Source organism: Aythya ferina, assembly GCF_964211825.1.
Source record: "Aythya ferina genome assembly, chromosome: 9".
Classification (NCBI taxonomy): domain Eukaryota; kingdom Metazoa; phylum Chordata; class Aves; order Anseriformes; family Anatidae; genus Aythya; species Aythya ferina.
The window spans coordinates 3923569-3949245 of record NC_140305.1 but is presented as its reverse complement, the minus strand read 5'-3'; the positions used below and the strand labels follow the sequence as shown (position 1 = coordinate 3949245).

The following is a 25677-nucleotide window of genomic DNA, read 5'->3' as shown; positions in this document are numbered from 1 at the left end:
CATCAGCAAAGGGAAGAGGCTGAGGGCTGCAGAGTTAATAAAATGGGAATTGCTGACTGACCAGGAAGTCTTGTGAAGAGTAGACCTTCAATCCACATGTACGGGTGTAATTTGCAGATCCCTGACTTTCTACTCTATTCTTCTCTCTCTCAGTGAAGACTGCTCACAGCACTGTTAAGTTTTAATTCTTTGCTTTCTGACTTGTTCTGGATCACTTTGATCTACAGTGCTCCTTTTCACTAAAACAAAGTTATTCAGATAAGGCCAATGTGATATTTTTTTCACTCTGTCAATAAATTATTGATGTTGCACCTAAAAATATAATGTTTTAAAAAGCAAGATCTGCAAATGTTCCTTATGATATGAAAAAGCACTTCTAGGTTTATTGAAACAAAATAATGGATATGAAATATTCCTGAGACTATTAAAAACCTTGGATGTGCTTTATTGCAGAGCACATGGACAGTGTTAGCACTATTTTATCATTATTTCAGTCTTATGTGGAATGGAGAATGCAATGTAGGAAAACTAGCATGTTCCTGTTGCTGATAGCCTCTGGTGTGTTACTGTCTCAACACAGGTCAGATCTCTCACTTCTACCTCCCTGCAATGCTATGGAAAGTGTTCTCCACCTCCAAGACCACCTTGTATCTGAGTGCAGGAGATCCCGGGAGTCTGTCTTCTGTGGCTTGGAAAGCTTTGTGGAGCTGAAAAGGAGTGGAGGCAAATCACGTGCTGTCAGGAATGGAGGCCTTAGTGCCACTGCTACAGGCCCTGGGGTTAAGGGAGGAGGGGGAAGAGAGGCTTCTAAAAGGCATGTCTAGGAACTTAATAACCCAGCATCAAACACTTGCTTTCCCACTTGTGTTCCTCTTCATTTCAGTCTTTTTTAACTGAATGGAGGATGTGTTTCTTTGCTTTGTCTAATTAAATTAGGTAGTTGCATTAAAATAGGCAAAAGAGTTATTGCTTACAATAACAGGGCCTAGGCACTGAGTGCAGCTCAACATCCTTTCTTTAAAAAAAAAGACACAAACAAACCCACCCCTCTTGAATCACAGAAAGCGAGCTGAATTTGCAAAAGATGTTACATTTTATTCATTCCTGGACCCTCTGAGATTGCTCCCAAATCAATTCACTTTGAAGAACAATGGAATTATTGTCTCCAGGCTGGCAGCAGTCATTTGTATGGCTTGGCTCAATGAATATTTTTGTCAGAATGTTTTTGCATTGCCAGTCTTCTATGCGAACCCTCACCCTCAGCTTGGAGCTAATTAGTAATGCATAACGGGATGTGCTGCTTTTCTTTGCCTCTCCCCAGAAGAATAACTTGCCCTGCTAGCAGATAACTCTTGGCAGTATGTGAAGAACTGGCCACAGAGTGTTTTTCTTTCTTGTAGTAAAAACACAGCTAGGAGGGGTGGGTAACTTTCCGGTGGTTCTCTTGGTATCATTTAAATGTACAACATCCAATGTAGCACTGAAAACAGTTATTTGACTGCTCATGTTCCTGGAAATGTGCTGCTCTTACTCTGCTTTTTACATGTCTGCTAGAAAACCAATGACTCACAAGACCACACTGTCCTGCTTACCCTATGTTAGTTTATTATCTGAAGTTCCTGCTCTTTGCTTTCCTTCCTTTCTCCTCCACCTACTCCCCTTTACCCTTGCAAATTCTTTTGTGGCAGCTGCTGCAGTCTGAGCCTTTTAGTTGAGATTTGAGTAAAGCCACATGGTGGTCTCCTTTGGGCTGTGTCTCTCAAAGGTATAAGGTAAACCAGGTATGTTTATAAAAATAGATTAATTCCTGTTTTATGGCTAAGGATGGCTTAATTAAAAATCTAGTTTACAACATAGTCTGGGGGAAGCATTTAATTACACACCGAGAAGAAGGGGATGGAGAGGGAAGCAGTATCAGGCTCAAACAACACAAAGAAATATATGCTTGGAAAAGCCACCAGAGCTTAAGCAGGCAATACAAACATTTTTTAAAATTTGCATACATCTTTTTTGTTTCTTGCTTGAAGGAAGAGAGCTGCTGTGCATTAATGCTGCTCTGAACAAAGCCCTTTCATCTGCTGGGGATGATTTTGTATTCAGTGGTATTAAAAGAATTCTGATTCAAATTAGCATTAAGGCTATCTGAATTCACCTAAAGATATGTCTGTCTAATTTCTGATAACTTGTACTCCACATAGTACTTTTCATCACTAGGCATTGTGTTATGTCATAAACTGTATTCTTTTATTCACAGGGAGTCTGACTGCCATCTCACACCAGAGTAATTCAGCAAGGTTACTTTTGATTTTAAGTCAGTGTGAGAAGTTCGCTTCCTTTATTAAAACTTCCAGCCTATTGTGTTAATTACTGGTGATATAAATTTAGCAGTAAACCTGAGAATTAACTCCTACATTTGCTGTAGAACCTCTCTCTCCTTGGTTGTCAGAATTCTTCTTCATCTTGAGTTTGGTTTGAAACACGGTGCCTGCTTGAATGAAAAGTGGGATGAGTTCTGCAATGCAAATATCTTAACAACCTGGGTGAAACAATGTGCAAAAGTTGTAGGGGGTTCATGGCTGGTTATGATCCCAAGTACATATAATTAGCAGTTTGATAGACTAGATCTGTGTTACCCTGTGTTTTTAGCATACAGGTAAGCTTATCATATGGACAATTCTTGTCTCTTTCTATGGATGAAGACTTTCTATTAACTTGACTACAACTTCTGTTGAGTTTTTACCAAATCAAGTCTTTTTCTAACACTTATGAAAAAAAATCTTACTGAAGTAGCTGTTTACACACAAGAGAAGAGGATTATGCAGCTACACTAGAAAATACTTCCCTGAAAACATTTTTTTGGATTTGCCTTTGTAAATTCATCTTTCTCCAGGGCAGCTGAAAGGCAGTGTCAAAATGTATTTGTTGGTTTCAACTATGATCTTGCAGGACCCAAATTCAGCTAAACTTGGTCACAAATTTATCAAAAACAATTACAATTAAATAACTGTGGAATTAAGAGAAGGTGTGAACATTGAGAATGACAACGTGACATGTCTGTCACCAATTAAAAACTAATATTGACCTAAAGTTTTCTTTTCCTCAAGAACTATGTAACAAGTATATTACTTTTATGGTGAAAACTATTATTCTAAAAAAGCACTATAAAGCTTGCTGTGTGGCTTCTGAGAAGGCTGAACATAAATCAGCATGTGCTCAGTACTTCAACTCTAAGGACCATGTTTAAGCAATTAGAAAGGCTTGAAGTCTTAGCTGTGCCATCAGGACCTGGGATGACTGCAGCAATGCAGGGCTGTCTCAGAGGTCAGTGGTGGTCTGTGGAATTATGTTTTTGGGCAGAAACTGGGTGGCTTCAGCCCAGGCTCTGCAAATAAGGCCGTGTGTAGGAACCTGTAATACTTCTGAACAGGCTGGTGACTGTCCACCAGGAATTTTGTCTAGCCTGCAGATGACCCCCCTCTGGCAAAACATAGCACAGCATTTATGGTTTGCACCTATTACACTTTATCCAAAGACATGTGCATGTTTTGCAGTAGTGTTCTATATATTAATTCCTGTCTGCTAGTGAATGTATTTCATGCAAGAATAGAGTCACACAAGAAAAAATGTTGTGAGTTAGATACAGAAGCCAATTCTCCTGATTTATTTCTTTTTAAATTTCTAAGCTTGACTATCAGTTCTGTGTAATGCTCACGAACTCCTCTCCAGTGAGTGTCTAGTCATGTGAGACATTGTGCCATCAGGTGGGATTAGTCAGTGGTCTTGTTACCATCAATATCAGTATTTTTGGGAGGATATTGAGTGGTTTCAGGAAACATGCATCACCTTGCAAGGCTGTATGTTAGTAAGGAATAATAATACAAAACTATTCCAGGAGCTTTCAGGCATAGCTATTCAACCATTTACTGTTCTCCCACTCCGCGTGAACTGTGGCAATGGCATCGTGTGAGTAATTGTGGCAACAGGTCTGTGCCTCTATGGAAAAGCCAGATGTAAACTCTGAAGGACTATCTGGAGTATGTCTTTACTGTTGTCTAAGGCACGTGAAGACTTAGTGGAACTGTACTGCTGCTGTTGCCCTTCTGAAAGCAGTCACACTTTGGGGGCATGGACCAAGCTACTGTGTGTACATTTGGGATCTTGCTTGTGTAGATCCTGAAGGATGCCCACAATCTGCAGTCTTACTGCTGTGGATAACTACCTGTATTAAAGCTAGTTTGAGTATTTTTTTTTTTAATGTATTGCAGATGAGATTCTTGACTGCATTGCAGATGAACTGTATATATATGTTTAATGTTCACTTTAACCTGAAAGAGAGGAACACAAGCAGTATGCAGGATTGTCCCTATTGTACTAGGTTTTCCCATGGCAATAAGCTGATTCCAAAGGAAGAGCTACACCTTGCTCATTTGCCTCAAACCAATAAAGTTTTCCAACGGCTTAGTAGGATATCTTACAGCCTAGACATCAACTTCCATCATCTTGAAGATGGATACGTGCTTGTGTACCACAGAAACAGTTGTGGAGGCTGTCTGACATGCTCTCCTTTCTGTCCTGGGATACCTATGTAGTAGGTGTAAGTTACACTGGTTAATGTCAGTGAACTAGATTCACCTTAGGTAACAACTAAAAAGTGAGAGGCTGGTGTATGCCTGAACTTATTAGTAATATAAACAAGCTTCCTTTAGTATTTCCTTCATTACTTTTTTAAGGTCTAACTGCAATTTCCATTTTTTTTCAATGAAGTGTTCAAGTGTGTGATACTGGCAATATGCAGAGTTCCCCACACAATGCCATAGCATGTAACAAAAACTGCTGTGTGCACAGCAACTGGGAGAGTGGAAAGGGGAATGACACAGAAATAGCAATTTAGCCAAATGTTCAGAGCAAATAAACTTGTGCCTTTTTCCTGTCTTTTTGAAGTTTCTGTGAGCATGTTGTGGAGCTGGAACGCAAAGTTCGACATGGCTCTAATTAGTGACTGGGAAAAGAAGGTGTATTTGAGTCAGCTGGAAAAATGTACCTTCAAGGATTCAGCTCTGTTGATCTTGGATCTGATTTCAAATTGGCTGACTTGCAAAACGGCCCTTTAAACTTAGATACTCCTTCAGAAGGATTGCTGTCAAAACAGTAGAAAAAATAGTCATATATCTAACCCTGTAGTGCATGCAAAAAGCAGCTCTAGAAGCAGCATGGCTGACGGCTGTAAATGATGTGCCATAGGCATCCAACTGTGCAGCCTGTAAGGCTTCTTCCTCTGGAAATACTCAAGTATCCCTTTATGTTTGCTGAGGCATTATCCAAACTCAAATGTACAATATTTTCTTGGGAATTGAACTGCATTTTACATGCTCTAGTGGCTTTATCAGATGGTCTGGAAGAAATGCATTTGGCTGGAATATACATCTGAAAATACAAGAACAATCACACCTTTTCTATGCAGAGTTACGTGGGACAGGTATAGAGAGAGAATACTTGTCCACAGAAAATAGTGACATTTCCGTTGTGTAACCTCCCAAGCTGGTCTACGTAATTTCATCTGGCTGTTCCAGTAACAAATCCTACCATTTCAGATATATCCATACTTTTGAGAAGACTGAAGCTTTGAAGAGTTTGCAACCTGGTGCTGTTTTGGGCTTAGCTTTTGCAAATATGTATTTACTTGCTTGGCAGCTTACAATTGAGAAGGGTCTGTAGGATTTCGAGAGCTGAGGAATTTGGTAAACCTTGATGATGCAGTGAGCTACTGAGAAATGGAATTTCAGTATGAAAGCCAAATTAAAAGTAAAAAAAAAACAACACCACAAATACCCTGCTTAGATCAAACAAACTTTGTGCCTCTATCTTTCAAGAAAAGGGAAAGAAGCAAACACTTATTTTGCTGGCAAAACTATTTTATTTTATTTTTTTTAACCTGAAGCCAAGTAGATTTTTGTTTTCCTTCACTTTTTTCCTCCTCATTTTAACTGATATTCAGAAACATAATTTCAGGCAACTTGAAAGTTCACACTTTGAAAATGTAGAAACAAAATACCTTGGTATTTCCCATGAAAACAATTTCATTGAAAACAAGTGTGCACATTTTAAAGTGGAGTATTTAAACATTTTCAAGGATCCCCATCTATGTTTTTGTTCAAAATCTGCTTGCTGTACTTGACGTGGGTTTGTGACCAGTTTTTGTTCCCTCCGAACTCCAGTTCTGAGTTTGAAAACAGCAAGTCACAACACAGGATTTGATCTCCATCTATCTGACTGTAGGCATATCACGTGCTCTCTGTCTCCGGCGCTCAAGAGGGGAACACCACAGACTCATGTACTCGGTTATTCTGTTGTGTAACAAGGCATGCTCAGGCCTTCGACAAAAGCAGACCTTGTGGATTAGGTCTGCAGGGTTTCATGAAACTGCACGTAGCAGTTGGAAGCAGCAGAGCTGGAGAAGCAGTCTGATGCTGTGAAACAGAGCCACCATTCAGAGCAGTCCTGCATCTGTGCCGTGTAAGCTGCAAATGGCTATTGCCAAGCCTGGTCGTCTCCAAGAATATATGTATGTACACAGCAACAAATCAGAGCAGCAGTGCAAGTAGCCTGGTTTTCCTGGCTTGGTTCGCTCCCAAGAAATGACCCACCCTCAGTCCAAATCCCTTTTGGCTGCAAAGAAGAAGGGCACAAGGATAATAATGGATAATAAAAATCTGGATAATAAACAGAATATACTGAATTAAAATCTGGATGATGCACCAGACAGGGAATCATTTGTGAAGCTCTGCTTGTTTCTCTTTGGGCTTTTTGCCTAGCTGGCCAGCACCCAGGGAACGCAAACTGCTGCGGTTCACTCCAGGAGACCAGCAGCTGAGGGAAACTGATTGGGAATTAAGTCCCACTTCCCATTCCTGATGATGAGAGGCAATTAGCAAGTGTGGTAGGGGAGTGGATGGTCTGTCTGAGGAAAGCAGCTTGCTGGGGCTCTGGAGGGAATGGCAGCTGCTCAGAGAAGAGGAGTAAAGCACTTGGACACAACGGTGCGTAAGGCCAAGCCTACAGCTGTAGTACAAAATGTTGTTTTTGAAATCCTGAGCTGATTCAAGCGACAGCCTGGCTAAACAATTACAGTGCATAATAAATAAGGGATAACAAATACTAAGGGAGAGTGCTGCCCGAAGTATGCGTGCACACAATGCGGTGGGGCAGTTAGAGGTCAGCAGCCAAGGAGGCAGAATGGAGCAGCTTGAGGGTGGTTTCCAGGTTCAGTCAGAGGGTATGGGGAGGGCAGGGCTGGGGCAGCACCTGGTGCCCTGTACCCAGAGAGAAAGGGGGGGGCATCAGTCAGGAGGCTGCTCTGTAAGGACATGGGGGGCAGTGCACAGGTAATGCAGCAAGTGAGGCTGTCACAGGGCGCTAGATGTGTGTGAGGGTAAATATGCCTACAAGGAAAAAAGATCACACAAGTGAAGGGGTGTGTGTCTGGGGTTATAGCAGGTAGGAAGGATGCAAACATCCAGTATGATATCCCCTAAAATGAAAGGGCAGGAATGGAGGGAAAATGGAGAAATTGAATTATTCCTGTATAAAGGGCAAAAGGGATTTGAAAGGGAGGCTGAAAGCATCTTGTAGTCACGAATTATACCTGGGGGAGTTGCTTTGACTGAGTGACCCAGGTAACCACCAACAAATAATTTAATTTATGTCATAAGGAAGATAAACTTATAGAATGGGGACACTAATGCACTGTGATCTGCTGTAGGGGTGTATGCCTCTTGTGTGCATGGGGAGGCCCTGAGAGCTCCAGCAGGGTCTGAGTTTTTCTCATGACGAGTGTTGTAAACAGCAGAAGAGCCCAGACAGCTTTAAAAATAACTTGAAATTTGAGTGTATTTATGTATCACTGTGGAGAAACTCTTTATAGAAGTCCCAGCAATATGTTATGCCTTAAAAAAGAGGACATAGGTGGTAAGTGAAGAATAACAGAAATGGCAAGAATCAAGTAAATTAAGTTCATAGAAGAGGAGCTCTGAGCTGTAGACAGAAAATAGTGGGAACAGATTTCTCATTCCTGCCAGGTATAGGGAACAGATTCTTTCCTCTTTCCTGACCTTTTAATCAGATAAGTATCTGAAGTCTTATTTACTTTTAATCTTTAGGAAAAAGGGAAGGTGCACAAATCTGCTTTTGTCATAAGAATATAGTGAGACTATTTATAATCACCTGTAACTTATGTGGCTATATAACGTGTGCTGTTAATTTTGTGGTTTGGAATCGTGGTGTTAAAAGTCATTCAGTGTCCTGCATGTGTTTACTTAGCCCAAATGCTTTCTCTAAATGAATAGTGCAGGCAGAGTGCATTCAATCCCAATCTGGTTAAAAGTAGGGCTGTTAAATGGGAAGTGGTTTATTGATTACTATTTTTACAAGCCGTGATAGCTTACCTTTATCATTTGGAGAGATTCTTATTTTGCCCTTTCTCTTAGTACGAGGTCACGGAACCATTGATTCAGTGTTTGGTACAATTTGCAGTTAAAGAGACGGAAACCAGGGGTGAGCAAGTGGAGTGGCTGCAGTTTTTATTTTACTTTCCTCCTACCCAACTGATTACCTGCTGCACTTGCAAGTAAAACTAATAACCAGATCGTCAGTTACACGTTTCTGCTCAGTCTGAGGCTTGACTGGATGCAGTATTTCTTGCACCAGCAGAGGCCCAGGGATTCTTCGACTGTTGCCTCCACCCTCCCTCCACCCTCTTTGCTAAGACAGCAGCAAACCCATGTTGCATACTTTTCTCCAAAAGTGTATATGGTGTTTAGGGCACAGTGCACAGTTCATCTGTCCTCCAAATTAATTTTAATCCTCTATAAGACTTTCAGCTAATATAGGATTTTTTTTTTTTTTTTTTTTTTTTAAGTTGTAAACCAGTGTGATTTGACTGTCCTGGGAAGATATAATTTAAATGCTTCATTGAAACCAAAAGGACCTAACAAACAATGCAGTGCTCTCATATGAAAGGAGGCAGCACAGTGCTGTTAGGGACTGCCTTGCAATCAACAGACTCTGCTTCATGATGCAGTAGCTCTTTGTGGGGGACAGTAAGGATGTCAACTGTAAGGATTTCCATGTGATATGGGCACTGTTTTGTCTCTTGGGTTGGAACCATGCTAGCAGCAGCCCTGGTGACCCCAGCTCTGTTTGTGGCACTTGTGCCATTATCAGGTCCCCTAGCAATTGTGCCTGGTGAGCGGGGAGCTGTGCTCATGGGGCTGCAGACCTCCTGCCTTGAAACGCTGCCCTCCTTATGCTGTAGGCAGCTCGAGGCAGAAAATGGCCTGACTCCAGCCAGGACTGTGCCTGAGCGGTTGGAGAGCAGCTGCTTTGTGAATGGCTGGCCTGCTGAAATACCGTGTTTGTGTGTCTTGGCTTCCAGAGCCACGGCATTCTCCAGCATGAAATACTTTGACAGATGTTAGTTGGTGTCTGACAGCTATTGTCCAGAATATATTACACCAGCTAAGGTTCCTGTAGGAATACTAGGCTCAGTACTTGGGGCAAGAATAAAATATGGACTGCACAGATTTCTTTTTTCTTTACGAAGAGTTCATGATTAGAATAATCTGTCATAAAGCAGCTGCAAAAAGATGACTGAACTCCTGCAGTATAGTCTCTGGGATTATTGTGCATTAAGGAAAAACAATACAGAACAAACTGTCCTTAGCCACCTTATTATTATGATAATGGAAAGAGGAAAAAAATCTAATGAAACTTTCAGTAATCCCAGTGATGTGCAGGCACTTCAGGATCTCTGCCAATGATAGCCCAAAACTCTCTGTGCAACCTCAGCACTAGGTTGATTCTTGCTCAGTTAGCAGAAGCTTTCTGGTAACAAGTCCTGTTTAGTGTGCTAAGAGTTAATTTTATTCTGTGCCTAATAAGTTGTTAGTTCTTGAAAATTTCTGTGCTGACAACTGTTGACATGTTTCATTGGCTGTTTTCCTTGGCTTTCTGAAAGTGTGATTGCATTATCTTTGTAGGTGCTGGTGGTTTAACAGAGGGATGGATGATAGGAAAGGGAATTCCCCCAAAAAATGATGCTATAAAACATACAATGTACAACTTCTTTGGGAAGTTTCTTAATTCTTGTAGCCTTGTTCTTTAAAGCTTTTCAGCTTCAGAAGTAATTGTGTACAATGAGGGCTATCTGCACTGTGGAGCCACTTTCAGAGGAAACGTGGGAGGCAAAGGCAATTCCCCTACAGCTAGTAAAAATGAAGATGCATGATTATTTCTCCTGTTTATAAAGAAATTGGGCTTCATATTTATGAGAACAGACAAGTTTATTAGTATTGCAGTAACCCGTGGTCAATACAAATATCACAGGCACTACTTCATCTTGCTAGCTATGCTTCATGATGTGGGGAAGGCTTAATCTGTTGCTTGTCATGCCTGGATAATTGTACTGCTAATAAGAATTGGGTTTTGAGGACTATTGACATTCATGCCTCTGTGAGAGCTGAGGATGCCCAGCACCGGACAGAATGAAACCTTCTAGTTTTCTCTTGCTTCTGATGTAAATGATGAGTAAAATTCTTAGGTGCTCTGGCATGGTTATGGTGAAAGAGAAGACTGGATGCTTGTGTGCTTTTTAAATAATAATAATAATAATAATAATAATAATAATAATAAAAATTATTATTATTATTATTATTATTTTATTATTGGTGATATTGACTGTTGTGGTGACAGTCACCAGGTGTGAATGATAATGGTGAACAGAGAGGAACATTTCATGGAAACAGGAAATGGCAGATAAGAGCAACTGAAACGAAAATGAGCTGGGTCTGCAGCACCTACACAGCAAGGCAGGGAAAGGAGAGAGACAAGATAGATAATATGGCTTCACTCATCATGTTTAATTTTTTGATGGGGATGAAAGCCTGAGATGGAGCTGGAGGCAGTAGACTTTCTTGTCTAATCCCCAGGCACTTCCCCCTTTTCAAGAGTAACCAGGGGAACCTGGCATTAGTCATTCCTTCAGGTGGCTGGGGAGCAAGAGGTATTTATGGCTGAGCAGTGAAGGGTTTACAAGTCAGTCAGAGCTCATCTAATTGCAGCCACTGAGCTGACTTTAATTTGAGCATTTGGTGTTGTTGGCAAGCTTTCCATCTATCATAAACAAAGCCACCAAATTAATGACAATACTCGCCAACCCTCTTACCTTCCTCCCAAAAACATTAAACAGGCAAGTGGCAAAGATGTGTCTGATGTTGAATTAATACTGGCAAGGGCGGGAGAAAGCATCTATTGATCTGTTTCACATAGGCATGTCTATAACTCAGATGACTGTGTTAAGATGAAATAGTAGGTACAGAGAAGTAGTTTGAGTACTGGGAGAGAAGGAATCTGCCTCTAATAACTGTACACATGAGCAAAGCAGCTTTTAAAGCAAATCAAAGCGAAGATGTTGGTCTAAATTAAACTCTGCTACAACTCCACCGAGGGCAGTAGCGTTACACCATGGATGGATTTGTCTTTCAGCCCTCCACAAAGGGAGCATTATTGTGGCTGCTGAAATGCTGACAATATAGTGGGTCTCAGGAGGGGATATTCAGAACAGTAAAAGCCCTGGCCAGGTACTGCAGGTGGTGCAAAGGGCTCTATGTTCCCCACAGTGCCACAGGGAGGCCTTTTTCTTCTTGTGAAGTGAGAGGCAGTGATAGATGGCAGCCTACCTGCCTATAGGAGTCGTCATTAATGTGGGCAGAAATAATCAGGCCTTTGTTCTGGGGTGGGGGGAAGCAGCCAGCAGCCTTGCTGAACAAGTGGAAGTGTTAGTCAGGTTGTGTGCATCTCTTCTCTGGGGCAGGGCAGGGAAACACTTTGGAAGACAGTGCAAAGCTCATATGGTAGTAATACTCCCTGCTTTATTTACAGTTCGTAGCACTTTCAACTCAGGGTTCTTCAGTGACAGCTAAAGCTAAGCAGTACCAGACTTTCCCAGATAAACAACCTTCAAGAAAATAACTGTGTGAAGCAACTCTGATTTAGTAAGTGGCACTCTTCTCCCTGACTCAATTCTGTAGCACTATGAATCTGGGGACACTGCTGTTATTTAGGCAAGTGATGGTCATGAATCCTTGGTAACTTGTGACAGAAAAGATACCTTGTTTCCTTTCTGAAAAAAAATAAAAATAAAAATGTAAGGATTGCATTCATGTGCAGGGTTGGCTCCTTCAGCAACAAAAATGTAGGTTACTCTAAACAAGATTATTCCATTGCTTTTTTCAGCTTGTGAATGTGGAAGGTCTGAAAGTGCCACTTCTCTGCCTAAATTTTAACATTTAAAAGTAAACTTTGATTTATGTTCTAGTCTTCCTCCCAGCTTAATTGAAGTTTGGATCAGGCCTTTTTCAAAGAGGAGAAAAAAAAAAGTACACTCGCTTTTCTGTGAGAAAAAAGTTTCTCACAGAAACTTCGAGTTTCTGCAGAGTGAAAATGCCAAGAAGAAAGACTTAATTTTCATAATGATGAGGAACACACTGGGAGCAACAGATTGAAATTAAGGGAAGAAACTTTAGGCTTTATATCATGAACACAGTCTTGCAATGAAGCTTATGTGCCACTGTGCTGTGTCCTGAGGAAAGAGGCAGAGCAGGTCAGCAGCTGGCTCTGAAGCAGGAAAGCTGAAACACTGAGCTGGGTGGCTGCTGGTCCTCTGCGATTCCCAGCCCTTCCAAACTCTGGGCAGAGACTATTTCAGCCTCAACTCCTGGGGCAGGGGTCAGTAACATGGGGCTGTTCTGCCCCAAGTGTGACTGAAACTGTGTGCAGGGTTTTTGCCAGAGGAGTGAGAAGCAGCTCCTGATACAATCTGCTCCCACCAGATGGGTCAACTTTTGTCTGCAGCATTGAACCTCAGCTCTCTGCTAGTCCAAATGCAGGTCCAAAAAATGTCTGAAGACAAGACTCCACACACCACCTGCAGCTTGTCATGCAACAGGGGCAACGCAACATACTTTTTGCTGGAGCAAATAGGACCCCTGAGTTACCTAGCAGTTGCTGATTTGCATGTAATTGTTTCCAGTAAATGCTGGAACATTTAATGTGTAACAAGTGCTTTCAAGTCCCTTGTCCTCCCATCCTTGGAGTACTGATTTCGGGTCCCTCTTGCAGTTCAGCAGAAAAGATGACTACAGAGACTCTCTCCCCAGCCTGGCTTACTGGTATGCAGCATGGGGATCAGTGAAGGGCAGACACAGCCTTCCCTGCTTGCTTGGCAGCACTGGCAAAGAGAGCAGCCAAGTGTGCGTGGCTGGGATGTCTGGCCCAGTAACTTTCTAAGCTACGTTCCCCAACATGAGGTGAGATGTGGGCTCTAACTCACCCCAGTGCAGTGGGACATGCTTTGAGGTGGAAGGCAGACTGGAAGTTTTTCATGGTATCTCCTTTAAGCTCAAAGATCAGAAATCATTTGATATGTCTACCTTCTGAGTTATAAAAATCCTGAAGTCCCTCAATCCTCTTAAAAAAAAAAAAAAAAAGCAGACGAAGTTGCTAGTCAGAGGGATTTGTTCTCTTGGGAAAATGCTATAGTCCTAGCAGTGCATTAGAGAAATTGGCTGTGCTGTCTAGATGTACGCTGTTCAAATGGCTGTAAAACCTCTTTTAGGTATTTGAACTCAAGCTGCTGTTGCAAGACAGGGAAAAGTAGCCCCACAAAACAGGGAGCACTTATAGGGTAACTGCCATTGTGCATGGCAAACCTCTCTCTTAGCTCAATAACACTGCCCACTTGCGGTCATGGGTTAGGATTAAGCATTTCACCCATAAGGGAAACCTGCAGCTGAGGTCACACACAGTAAGATTTCAGCAGGTAGATCTGAAATGAAGATCACAGTGGGGTTCTGAGCCCTAAGGGAGCTAAGGGATGTCCTAAGGGATCATCCCCTCTGACATACCCATCTTGCTTGCAGCTACAAAACAGGTGATTAAAACATGTGTCGGTGCTACTAGTGACCCCTGTCTTATCAACACTGGAGATGAAGGTTGGTGGCTGGTGGCTCAAGGACCAGCTACATAGACCCAGACTACTGGCCCAGTTCTGGTGGCAGATGGATGGGTTTTCCCATGGCTGATGTGTTGGGCAAGCAGAGCTGCCCTCTGTCAGTACCGCTGCTTCTTTCCAGCCCAGCCAGGAGCCTGCCAGGGCCTTGTCTGCTCCACTGGTCACAAGTGTCTGTTAGCTCCCCTCCCTGAAACTGAAAGCTGTGTCAGACATTGGAATTTCTTAACTTATCTAATTTGTTTAAACTGAAAAGATCCAATTGCAGGAGAAAGGGAGAATACATATATATATATGAAATATACTTTTTACCCTCACTTTTTTTTTCTTGAAAAATAGCAATTGTGTTTCATAGAAACTAAGTAACCACTCCCCTTCTTGTTATGAAACGATTTCTTTAGTTTGGAATCATGTCATCACAGGGAGAAAAATCCAAGAGAAAAAAGCTCAAAGAAAATTAAAATATCTTTTAAAACTAGGAAAAGTCTAGGCTTCATTCTAGCAAAAGAGATCTGACTGGGGAAAGGATTTGTGTACTTTTTCTTCAACAAAGTTTTTTTCTTCCGTGTGAACTTTCTTGTGTTCTCTTCCCAAGCTTAAAAAACAAACAAACAACTTTTTAAACTTGGGGAACTTGCCAAGTTCTTCAAAATGTGTAATTCTTATTGTATAGATTTCCTTTTGATACTGAAGGTCATGATACTTAAATATCTCAATTTTCTCTGTGGGAGGATAAAATGAATGTTTTTGCTAAAGGGAGAGCTTATGAATGACTTTTGATTTTTTAAAATGAAAATCTGCCAGCTCCATGCAGCTGGGTGTTTAATTCATACTGAACAATTTATGCAGAAAACTTGTGTTCATAAGTCCTTTTTTTTTAACGTAGTCCTAATTTCAGGCTTAACTCCAGTTTAACAGATGCTTTTGCCCATGAACTTATTAATAGACAGTTCTCTTTCCTTTAACTAGCGTGAGTTTCCTGGCTTTGTCATCATGTTCCCATTTAAACCTCTGGGGGTTTTGAGGCCTTGTCATGGAAAAAAGTTGATTGTTGTGGGATGGAGCTTATTTGGGTGAAGCCGACCCTGAGCCAGCAAAGAGAGGAAGTGAGCTGGTTTGAGAGCACTGGAATTCATGTGATAAGTTACTTTTTTAATGCTACCCCATCACTGCTGGAGCAAAGAGATATTTCTCCTGTCTTATCTGGAAGCCCTGTGCGTGTTCTGTATCTTTGGCTGGGTTGTTGGGCTTTGGGCCAGGGAGCACCTGAGAAGGATGCTTAGCCAAGGCTCAAGGAGGCACATGGGTGGTTTTATATAATGCCTGTCCTAGGGGGAACAGAAAATCCCCATTCCTGAAATCTTACTCTTTGTGAACTGGAATTAAAAACTAAAATATCTTACGGGATTCAATATTGTTTCATAACTTTAATCTTTTTAGCTTTACTTTTGAATTTAGGTGTAATATACAACATCAAATAATGTCCTTCTACTAATATTTAATGCAATAAGGAATTAAATGTTCAACACTTGAATCAAAACAATCAAAATGATTGATATTGACTTCTGTTCCATTGAGCTTGTAGTGAAATCAGTGCGGTATTGTGCAGTATTTGATTTTTGATGTAATGGTGCTTTTCTGATTCCCAAATGTCTGAACAATGTTTTTGATCACTTGCACTGAAGTGCCCTGCAATGGTGAGAGCTAATTTAACTATGCCCAAATTGCTCTGAATCCTGTGGCTTATATGAGGTCCTGCAATGGAACAGCAAGGGTGAAGAGTGTCCAAGGGGGGAATGAAATAATAAGGTGCAGAAAATTGACTCAATGAATGTCAAGAATAGAGGGCTCTGATTTTGTCCTCTGAACTCCTGTACTGGCTTTGCTGGTTGCCTGCCCTGTTGAGATGAAACAGAATACTTAACATACAGAGAAAAAAGGATGTGACTGAGTTTGGGGTAAAGAGGTTTAATTGCTACCTTCACACACCTTCAAAGGGTGATGCTTGCTGGCCCTCACCTTTCTATGAATACAGCTCTTTTTTTTTCTTAAAAAAAAAAAAAAAAAAAAAAAAAAAAGTTTTAAGGTGCCATCAGGAGCTGGTGGAGCAGATCATCCTTTGGAGAGGATGCTTCAGGCATTGCTTAGGTCTAGCCATCGTATCTATGGTCTTGCACTGCTGCATCCAAAAGCGATATTTCTCTGTGCAGGAAGGTTCTCAGGACATCCACATCCATTAACTAAGGTTACAAGCAATAGCCCAGATAGTACAGGAGGCATATGCTGGAGCAGCCATCACAAAATCCACTGCAGTGCACACTGAGCTTTCATACAAATCCTGAGAAGTCATGCAGAGTGCCCCCCCACTTCTTCGGAGGGGAGGCTGAGATGCTAAGTGAAGGATGGAGTCACCGCTCCTCATACTTGCCCAGGTCTTAGCCTGCTTCTTCTGCGTATGGTCTACTTCAAAAAAGAGGAGAGGTGTGGGTGGTAAAGAGAAAGCAGTGGCCTGAAGGGCAGTCAGTACAGTACTGCTTAAGTCTCCAAATTATTCCTTGAATGGTAGCTGAGTCATAGCGCTATGGAAAGTGGTTGCAGTCTTTGAGTAGGGAACTTTATTGTGCTGACCAGAAAAGTGTGTTTTGTGCTTTGCTTTTGTTTTACTTCCAAGCCTTGTTGGGATCAATGAGTGGTTTTGGCACTTTCTATGCCCTAAATTCAGTGTGATTTGAGGGCTTTGAGGGCTTTGAGGACAGTAGGCTTCAGTGTGAGCTGCTGTGTATTCATCACTTCTAAAAGCTAGATCACTTATTCACTTATTTAGGAGCTTAAGCTTAGACTTGCTGTTAACCTGAGCAGAGGGTTTTTTTTTTTTTAACATGAAACAAAGCTTTGGACAAGCTTGGACTCTTCCAAAATGAATTCAGTAGCAAGCAAATTCAAGGCAAAGCAAGGGTTGTTACGGGCTGCCCCAATCTATCCTCTGTCAGGTTGCTGCAGGAAGCGAGGGGAAAGAGGCAAAGGGGAGGCTGTGCGCTGCTGGCAGCACCCGGACCTTCCCTACCCTAATGCTGAAGGCTAGAGCAGTGCAATAGCGCTGGCTGGGGTTGCCCAGTTAGTGTGTTGGTTACAGTGGCAGACTGAGGGGTACTGAAATAACTTTATAAGTACTCAGAAGTTATAGAGAGGTCCTGAAAATCATTTGGAAAACCCTGAGACAAAATTGATGTACTATGCTTTACTCCCATTTTGTACTGCTTAGATTTCTTGAAAAGAAAAATATGTAATGGAAGTCATGAGGTCATTCAGATCATACTTATGATACAGCCAGCTAAAAATCTGTGAAGGAGTTGCACTAAATCATTAAGGAGCTGTGACTGTTTCAACTGAGGGCACCCATGAACCTGAATCCACTTTAATAAATGCTGTTAACTGGGGCTTAAATGGTTTTAGAAATTGCTGTCAGATGTCTAGAATAAACAGTTTTTCTTGTTCTCCTGTTTAAGGAGAGACACTAAAAAAAAGTGCAAAAATATTTGTTAATGCAAATGCATTAAAACTGTTCTGGAGTACGAATGGTACAGGAAGTGTCATTTGTTTGTTCGTTGTAGGCGTTCCATCAGTGTTAAAAAATTACAAGTAACTTCAAAGCTGTGTGTACAGAAGGTATAAAACCTCCGTAACGTGGTTAGGAGTGTTATTTCTTGGGACATCTAGCTGGAATATCTGCCTTTGCTTACAGACTTAGGCAGGTTGTGCTCCTGATGTGTTTCTGAGGTGACAGTTAAGTAGTTATTGGCAAAGGTGGTTTAGAATTACTGTTTGTGAACACCTGAACTACTCTAAAAGTCAGGGATGCTGTCTCCATGTTCCTTTCTGTGTAATGAAGTTCTCTTCCAGTATTTATAACTTCAGCTTTGGGATACAGAATCACAGAATTTTCTAGGTTGGAAGAGACCTCAAGATCATCAAGTCCAACCTCTGACCTAGCACTAACAAGTCCTCCACTAAACCATATCACAAGGTTCAACATCTAAAAGTTTTTTAAAGTCCTCCAGGGATGGTGACTCCACCACTTCCCTGGGCAGCCCATTCCAATGCCTCACAACCCTCTCAGTAAAGAAGTTCTTCCTAATATCCAACCTAAAACACCCCTGGCACAACTTTAGCCCATTCCCCCTCATCCTGTCACCAGGCACATGGGAGAATAGACCAACCCCCACCTCACTACAGCCTCCTTTAATGTACTTATAAAAAGCCTCCTTTTCTCCAGGCTGAACAAACCCAGCTCCCTCAGCCGCTCCTCGTAGGACTTGTTCTCCAGACCCCTCACCAGCTTCGTCGCCCTTCTCTGGACTTGCTCAAGCACCTCGATGTCCTTCTTGTAGCAAGGGGCCCAAAACTGAACACAGTACTTGAGGTGTGGCCTCACCAGAGCCGAGTACAGGGGGACAATCACTTCCCTAGCCCTTCTGGCCACACTGTTTCTTATACAAGCCAGGATGCCGTTGGCCTTCTTGGCCACCTGAGCACACTGCTGGCTCATATTCAGCCGACTATCAACCAATGCTCCCACTTTCTTCTCTGCCAGGCAACTTTCTAACCACTCATACATCACTGCATTTTCCAGTGAATCAGGTCAGGGTAAAACTTTGCCAGGTGCTGGTGTGTGGGGAGCTTGTCCTGGTGGAGAGGATTTGTTTTAAACCCAACTTAGGGAATCCAAGGATCCCTGGCAGATTCTCCATTAGTGATGTTCAGGCCTCTAAATATCAGGATCTGAGTGAGAGCAGACTGATTCCCACAGTAAGTGAAGTAGTTGTAGAACAGAATAGGGACTTTTTTTGTGTGTGTGTACATTTTGCATTCAGCAGGGTTTCCTTATTTATTTTTTCCTTTATTTTCCTTATTTATTTATTTTTAAATCCTTTATTCTGGTTAATTACTGTAATTAAAATAAATGAGCACTTGCTTTTAGCTTTCCTAGCCATAGTGAAGTGCCTGAAGGGTAAACCAGTGTGCTTGACCCATCTGTCTTCATGTACAATCTGTACCTGGAGTAGACATTATGTAGCTGACACACTCATACATTGGCTTCTTTTTGAAGAACCATTACAAATTTGGGTGCGAATCGTGCACTAAGGGGGAAAGGACTCCATAAAATATTTCTAGCCAAAGCAGCGTGGAAAGTGAAGTTTTCATTCTAAACGTAAGCCAGAGAACGTGAGAGAGACAAGTTGGTAAAAAAATGAATAGCTGGCAAGGCAGGGGGAGAAGAAATGAAGAATACTGAGGAACTTATATCTTGAGTTGTTTTTCCACACTTCTGCAAATAGCAGGCTGGTGTTGCCTTTATTACTTTGCTAACAGTGCTGTTGAAGGATTAGCCTTTCACCCTGGCTCCTTTTTCTTCATTTTCTTTAAATTTGGTCAACCTTCAGCTGGCAGCCATGTCTCCCTTTAGCCCTGTGGAGTGCTGAAGTTTTTACAGTGCAGTATTAGAGCCAGGGATGGAACTCTGGCAAAGATTTTAGCAGCATTCTTCAGGATAATTCTTCTTTTCTTTATTGGCAAATACTTTGTTGGGGTTTTTAGTCTGCAGTTGCCACATAATATCTTAGTGATCTTTTTCACTTCAAGTGTCTTCTTTAGCACTGACTTCTGTCTCCCGTTCCTTCCTCATTCATTTATTCATTTCCCTTTCTTATATTATCATTTCCAGTCAGGCATGTATGCAAAAGCATTGGGTTACATTTAGATGGTACCATACCTCTGGAGTCAGAAATCCCATTTAACTTATGGGATCTTACCCTACTTCAACTCACTTGCCTGTAACTTGTCCTAGGCCTGCATAATGCCTAATATCATGGCATAAGGTTATTCCTTTCAGTGTTTAGGTTGTTAGTTGTAGTGCTCTCTAGTTTCAAATCCTTACTGAGGCAGCAGTATGTTATTTATGTCCAGATACAGCACACAGAAGCAGACAGCTAGGTAGTAAAGAAGGATGTAGTGCCATGGCTGGAAACCACCTCTGGGCATTCCTTACTGCTGCTTCTGGCACCAAGGTTTCAGGCCCTGCTGGGTTTTCACTGGGTTATGTTCATTTGGTTTGCTCAGATTTGAGAATCCTCTGAGGCCTGAAACAATATTTGTTCTTTTGTACCTCAGATTTCATTTTTGCAGAGGAGTAATAGAGACCAGCAACACTGAATTAAGTGGGCAGATGTTGCCCGTGCTCTGACAGTGGTGGAAAAAAGGTTATTTTGGAGCAGAGTCATTCCTATGGCTCCCATTGTGCAGCAGAGCTTGTGCAGTGCTCCCTGCCTCCTGTGGTGTGCCCAGAGCCAGGGTGGGCTGCTGTGGGAAGAAGGCAATGTGCCTGTTAACAGTGGGGAAACTGGAAGTATGCAATTATGACACTTAAACCGTTAACCCCCCCCCCTTTCCCCAAATATTAAAGGAAAAATGTGTCCAAACATTTGTCAAATTCTCCTGAGCAGTAATACCTACCAGGAAAGCTAATCATTGAGCTAAGGGAAGGCATTTCATGAGCTGAAAATTAACTGGTATTGGGACTGATGCTTACTGCTTGCTTGGGAAATTAGGATTGACTGGAGAGTTTAAGCTCTGAAAGGCTGTTTATAAAATAAAAATATTGACAAGCCTTTCACGGTTCACTAAGGAGAACTCATGTCTGTTGGGATTATTCTGTCAGGGATGAGCTTGCTTGTGTTAAGTTCTTTACAATGCTCAAAAGTGGTTTTCTGTAAGATGTTGAAAAGGGCTATTTTGCATTTCACTCGAAGGAAGTAGGGGAAAGTAACTTTGCCTTTAGAAGTAGCTTCCAATCTTTAAAGTGGGTATTCTGGTTTTTCCTTTTCTTAAGTGCATAACAGATGTTTGTGTCCTGAGGATTCACTGAACTCATGAAAAAAAGAATTTTGAAAACATGTGTAGTGCTTATGTGCATCTGAAGTGACATGTATCTCGCTGCTTTTGTGTTGTACCCCAATACACCTAGCAGGTGGGACCTTACAGGTCTGCATTACTTGATGTCTGATAGCAAAATACAGACCAGCTTTCACAAGGGCAGACAGACCTATTGTACAGATCATTCAAAGCCCAGCACGGCACTTAGGTTGCTCAGCAAAAGGGGTGTGAATCACTCTTGGCTTCAATGCAATTAGTTTAGCAGCTTAAGTTATGTACAGGGTTAGTTGGTCTGGAGTTAGCCCTAATATGGTTACTGAGGAAAAATGGGATCTTTTTAACACAGCAGTGTAGATGTTTGCTTCTAGTGGCCCCTGCTTTCAGCGAGGTTACTGAATGTTTCACTTCTCTGTGAAAGTTATCATTGTGACCTGATATTTTTAGAACAGTGTCTTTGGGGCTGGCTCTCCTATCTCCTATTTATATCCTGGATTCATTCTGCTGCTTCCAACCAAGCAAACCAGAGAGTGTTTGCTAAACACTCTCTGCAGCTCAATATAAAACTTCACTTGTTACTTCTGAAAACTGAAAGGTTTAGCAGTATTGCAGATTTCTGTCTCTACTAGCATGTTGGCCTTCAAACATACAGTCACTGTTTTGACAATATTTTACATCTCTCTTTTCCAAGTGGTGTTCTATCAGATTAACTTGGATAGGAAGAATAGCTTCACATTTATCATGTGTAACTTGAGGGTTCAGTCAAATGCAGTGAGATATTGAGTAGTTTAAATCTCTAGCATATGAACTGTAAATTAACATTAAAGGCCTTTCAACATCCATTGCTCTGTTTAAATGGTTGTGCAGAATTACTTGTTGCCAGTAATTTTTACTTGAATACAAATATATCATCTGTTTTAATGTTGTTTTAACTCTCTTAAACTGCACGTCACGAAAAGAATAACTTAAAATTAGGCAATGGCAAGGCTGAACAATGTAATGGATCATCAGGACTTTTATTGCCATTTAATACAAGTTTCAGGTTTGCTTGCAGCTCAAATTACATTTCCTAAAAGCCAATGGTATTTTGTTGCTGATCATAGTCCTGGAGGATAAAGCTCCATCTTGCTGGGACCACTGATTGAGCTTCTTGACAGACAGCATAAAAATCTGTCGTGAAGAAAGAACTCTCCTGTTACAAGAGATGACTTTCTTTACCAAGAGAAGTTTAGGCATACAGACACAACAGTGAGGGGAGTTCTCACTACCGACTCTTTTTTGAATAAACAGAACTTCAGACCCCAGAGCTCTCCATTTATCACATTTCTCACACGTGTGAGAGATTTGGACACAGAGACGACAAATCAAAAACCCCATAGAGTATACTGTGGGACGGATTGCAGAGCAGAATCTAAGAGCAGAACTCTTTTTGGGAAGAGTTTGTCATTTGCAGGTCATGTAGCAGTTGTGAAAAACAGCTTTGCATCTTCTTAATAACAGTTTATTGATTTGCCCTGTAAGCTGAGGACTGGGGTCCATGCTTCCCAAGGAATTTGGGAAGCTTGGTGGCAAGTACTCAGTACTTCTGAAGATTGCAACAGGATATCTTAGCTACTGAAATCAGGACTGTGCTAGTACCTGTCCATGATAATTTCTCATGGTGTTGCCACATATTTATCTCACTGAGGCATGTCTCTACCTGCTCTCCTGCTTCCTGTTGTCTTTACCGCTTCCCACAATATGCTGCAGGATGTGCAGTACTAGGCAATAAAACCTTACTTTCTCACCCTTTCTCCTTCTCATGACCTACTATGCATCTTTTTTTCCACAACGCAATGCTGAACAAGGCAGGGAGTTGGAAATTCACTACTTTTTCTGAAAACTTTTCATGCCTGATTTATTTATTTTTTAAACCACAGGGGGACTGAGTTCCTTTGAAGTTACTTGTTTAGTGTTTGGGGGAAAATAAAATGCCAGTCTAAGCTTCTGATCTTTCATGATGGCATATCCAGTGGTCAAACTTATGCTTAAAGCAATTGTTCTAGAGCCACACTTTTCCAGGCTAATTAATTACTGGTTAAAAATGACTAAAGCTTGATTATATTGAAGCTTGTATTTCAGCTTCCATCTGTGGTGAAATCAAGATGTATTCAGCCTTATCTCTATTCATGGAGATGGCTTGATTTTTATTCTTACGGTTTACAAGTTCCTTGCTTATTGACTGTGCATTTGAGAATGACACTACTAAAAAAACTTGATTGGGAACATTATCATGCACTGTTAGTTCAAACTGTGGAGGTTAGGAAAGGTACACGTTGTGAGAACAATAGCCTGTCTCTGCCCCTGTATTTGCAGTACCTCCCTGGTACAAATGCTGATCTGCCCTAACGTGTGATAATAGTATGTGGCAGCTCGTTGTGTATGTGATTGACCACTTGTTTAGTCAGTTTCTGCACTTATGCAAACAATCAATACTTTCATACCTAAATTCTCCTCTTGTTTTTATATCTAACTATCACTGACTTCACTACCAACGTGAAAGTGTGTGCCCAGAATAAGTACAGAAAGAGGTTTATCTTTGTTGCCAGTCTTAAGATATATTTTTTCCAAAGATATTTGATTAGAAACAACTTTTTCATTAAGGCAATGCAAAATAAAACAGATGATGTCTTAAAGTATACACTTAAAATTATTTTACAAACAACAATGCTGTTTTCAGCTTGTAAGTTTTGTGCTATGAAACTGTAATGACAAATGCCTTGTGGAATAATTGTTGTATGACCAGTGGTCATGCCCATTCAGTGAAGCAGTGTGTGTGTGTGGGGAGACAGCTGCTGATTTTACCAACTGGAATGCCTCCTGCTACTAATGTTCATTTTATAGTATCATGGTGTGACCCTATACAAACTATGCTATAAGGCATATTTAGAAAGCAGCTCCTGGACTGGTCCTCAGGAAAAGGTTACACTGTGAGCATGAAGGAACTTGATTGAGGTTCTGCAATGCATGTTAAGTATTGTTATATCATGTACTCTTCAGAAAAATCTTCTTCCTTTCCTGTATAAATTCAATAGGTACTACTAGAGTTTATGTTTACTTAACTAGTGATATCCCTGTCATGCTCGTGTGCTCACATGTATGCATCTCGTTCATCTTTTTTCCCTCCAAGTATTTTTTCTTTTTTTGTACCAAGTGGAACATTCTCCACAGTGGTAGGATCTATTATTTCAGCATAATTTACTGGCTTAGTGGCTGGAGTCTTTATATTTGGGCGAAGGATGCAGCTTCAAATCCCTTCTAAGCAGAGGTAATGTTGTTTTGTACACTTTGGGTTATAGAAAATCTTGATGTGGGGAGTGCTTGGGAAAGCAGCACTTCTGATCATGCTTCATGCAAAAAACTATGCTACATGTAGTTCTTAAATGAATCAAAAGCTTGCATCTTGATGGGAGCCTCCCTGGAGTTTGTAATTAGCCGCTTAAATCTCACCACTCTCTGGGTCTTGAGACAATTCTACTTCTTAGCCATCTCCTACTAGGTGCCTCAAGCAGCTCATTTCTCTGTGCAGGCTTTTCTGGATCATTTGGGAGATGTTTTTGTCCTTTTAAAGACAGCCTAGGGAGCGTTGGGGCTATATATTTGCTAGGCAACAAGAGAACCCAAATTGGGTGCTTTAACTCTGAGTGTTGAGAAACAGATTTTTTTTTTTTAATTTTTTTTAAGATGGTACCTTAATGCTTTGAATGCAGGAAATGCTGTTAAATGCTTGCTTTTATTTCTAAAATCCTCTCCATTGTGTTGTGGATCTGTTCAGGAGCAGCTGTATAAAAACTGCTGAGAGCATGAGTATGTTAGAAAGATATTTCTTTCCATCCCGGCTGGTTAAAGATGCATTCAAAGGCCAGCGTACATGTGTGAGTGGCATGATACAGTCAAATGCAATGTGAGAAAACATGTGGCTGTAATGGGTTTACAGTGGGCTGGCAGTGCCTACCTTTTTGATGACAACTGCTACAGTTTAAAAAAAAAAAAAAAGACAAAACTGCATATTGTTGTAGTTATATAAGTGACGGTAAACTTTATGTAGAGGAACAGGAATTTACTCAGTAAGATATAAGATTTTTGTGCTTAGTACTCTTTCTAGTCTTTTGCTCATGTAATGTTCTTTCTTTGGTTTACTTTTTATTTACAATTTTAAATTACTGTTCATGCCAATGAATTTAGCTGATGTTGACATGATGTGTGTTCAAGCTGGAGTTCGTATGTTCCTAATCCAAGATCTCCTTCACAAATATCTTCCTTGCTTGTAGCCTGGGTGCAGCCTGTTCTCTCCTGTTTTGGCCCTAGTGTATGAGCAGAGGATTCGTAGTTTTCACTCAGTTCATCGTTATTTATGATATAACTGGTGTCCTCGTTCTTCAGTTGATCCTGTGTTTCAGACAAGGAAAAACATCAGTGGAAGAAGCTATATAGAGAAGGATTTTTAATAAAGCTTAAATGAAAAACAGGTCTGAAGCAATTCTACTTTGACTTTATTTGCCTTTTTTTTTTTTTTTTTTTTTTTTTTTTTTTTTTTAAGCTACTAATTTACCATGTTGATCTCATCTTGATGTTGATTAAAGCAAATAGTTGCTTAACATGGTCAGCTTTCAGGCTGTACTGGGGAACATAGTTTACCATCCAGACCT

The 25677-nt window shown here is 41.1% G+C and overlaps 1 protein-coding gene across 1 annotated transcript in view; it reads right to left on the bottom strand.

The window, feature by feature from the left end:
• Positions 1-22700: 22700 nt before the first annotated feature.
• Positions 22701-25677, bottom strand: part of SLC9A9 (solute carrier family 9 member A9) — a 218047-nt gene continuing 215070 nt past the window's right edge. Inside the window, exon 16 of the mRNA XM_084530249.1 lies at positions 22701-25417. Coding sequence (XP_084386375.1) covers positions 25196-25417 — 222 coding nt within the window. The 3' untranslated portion in view covers positions 22701-25195. The remainder of the gene's footprint in view (positions 25418-25677) is intronic.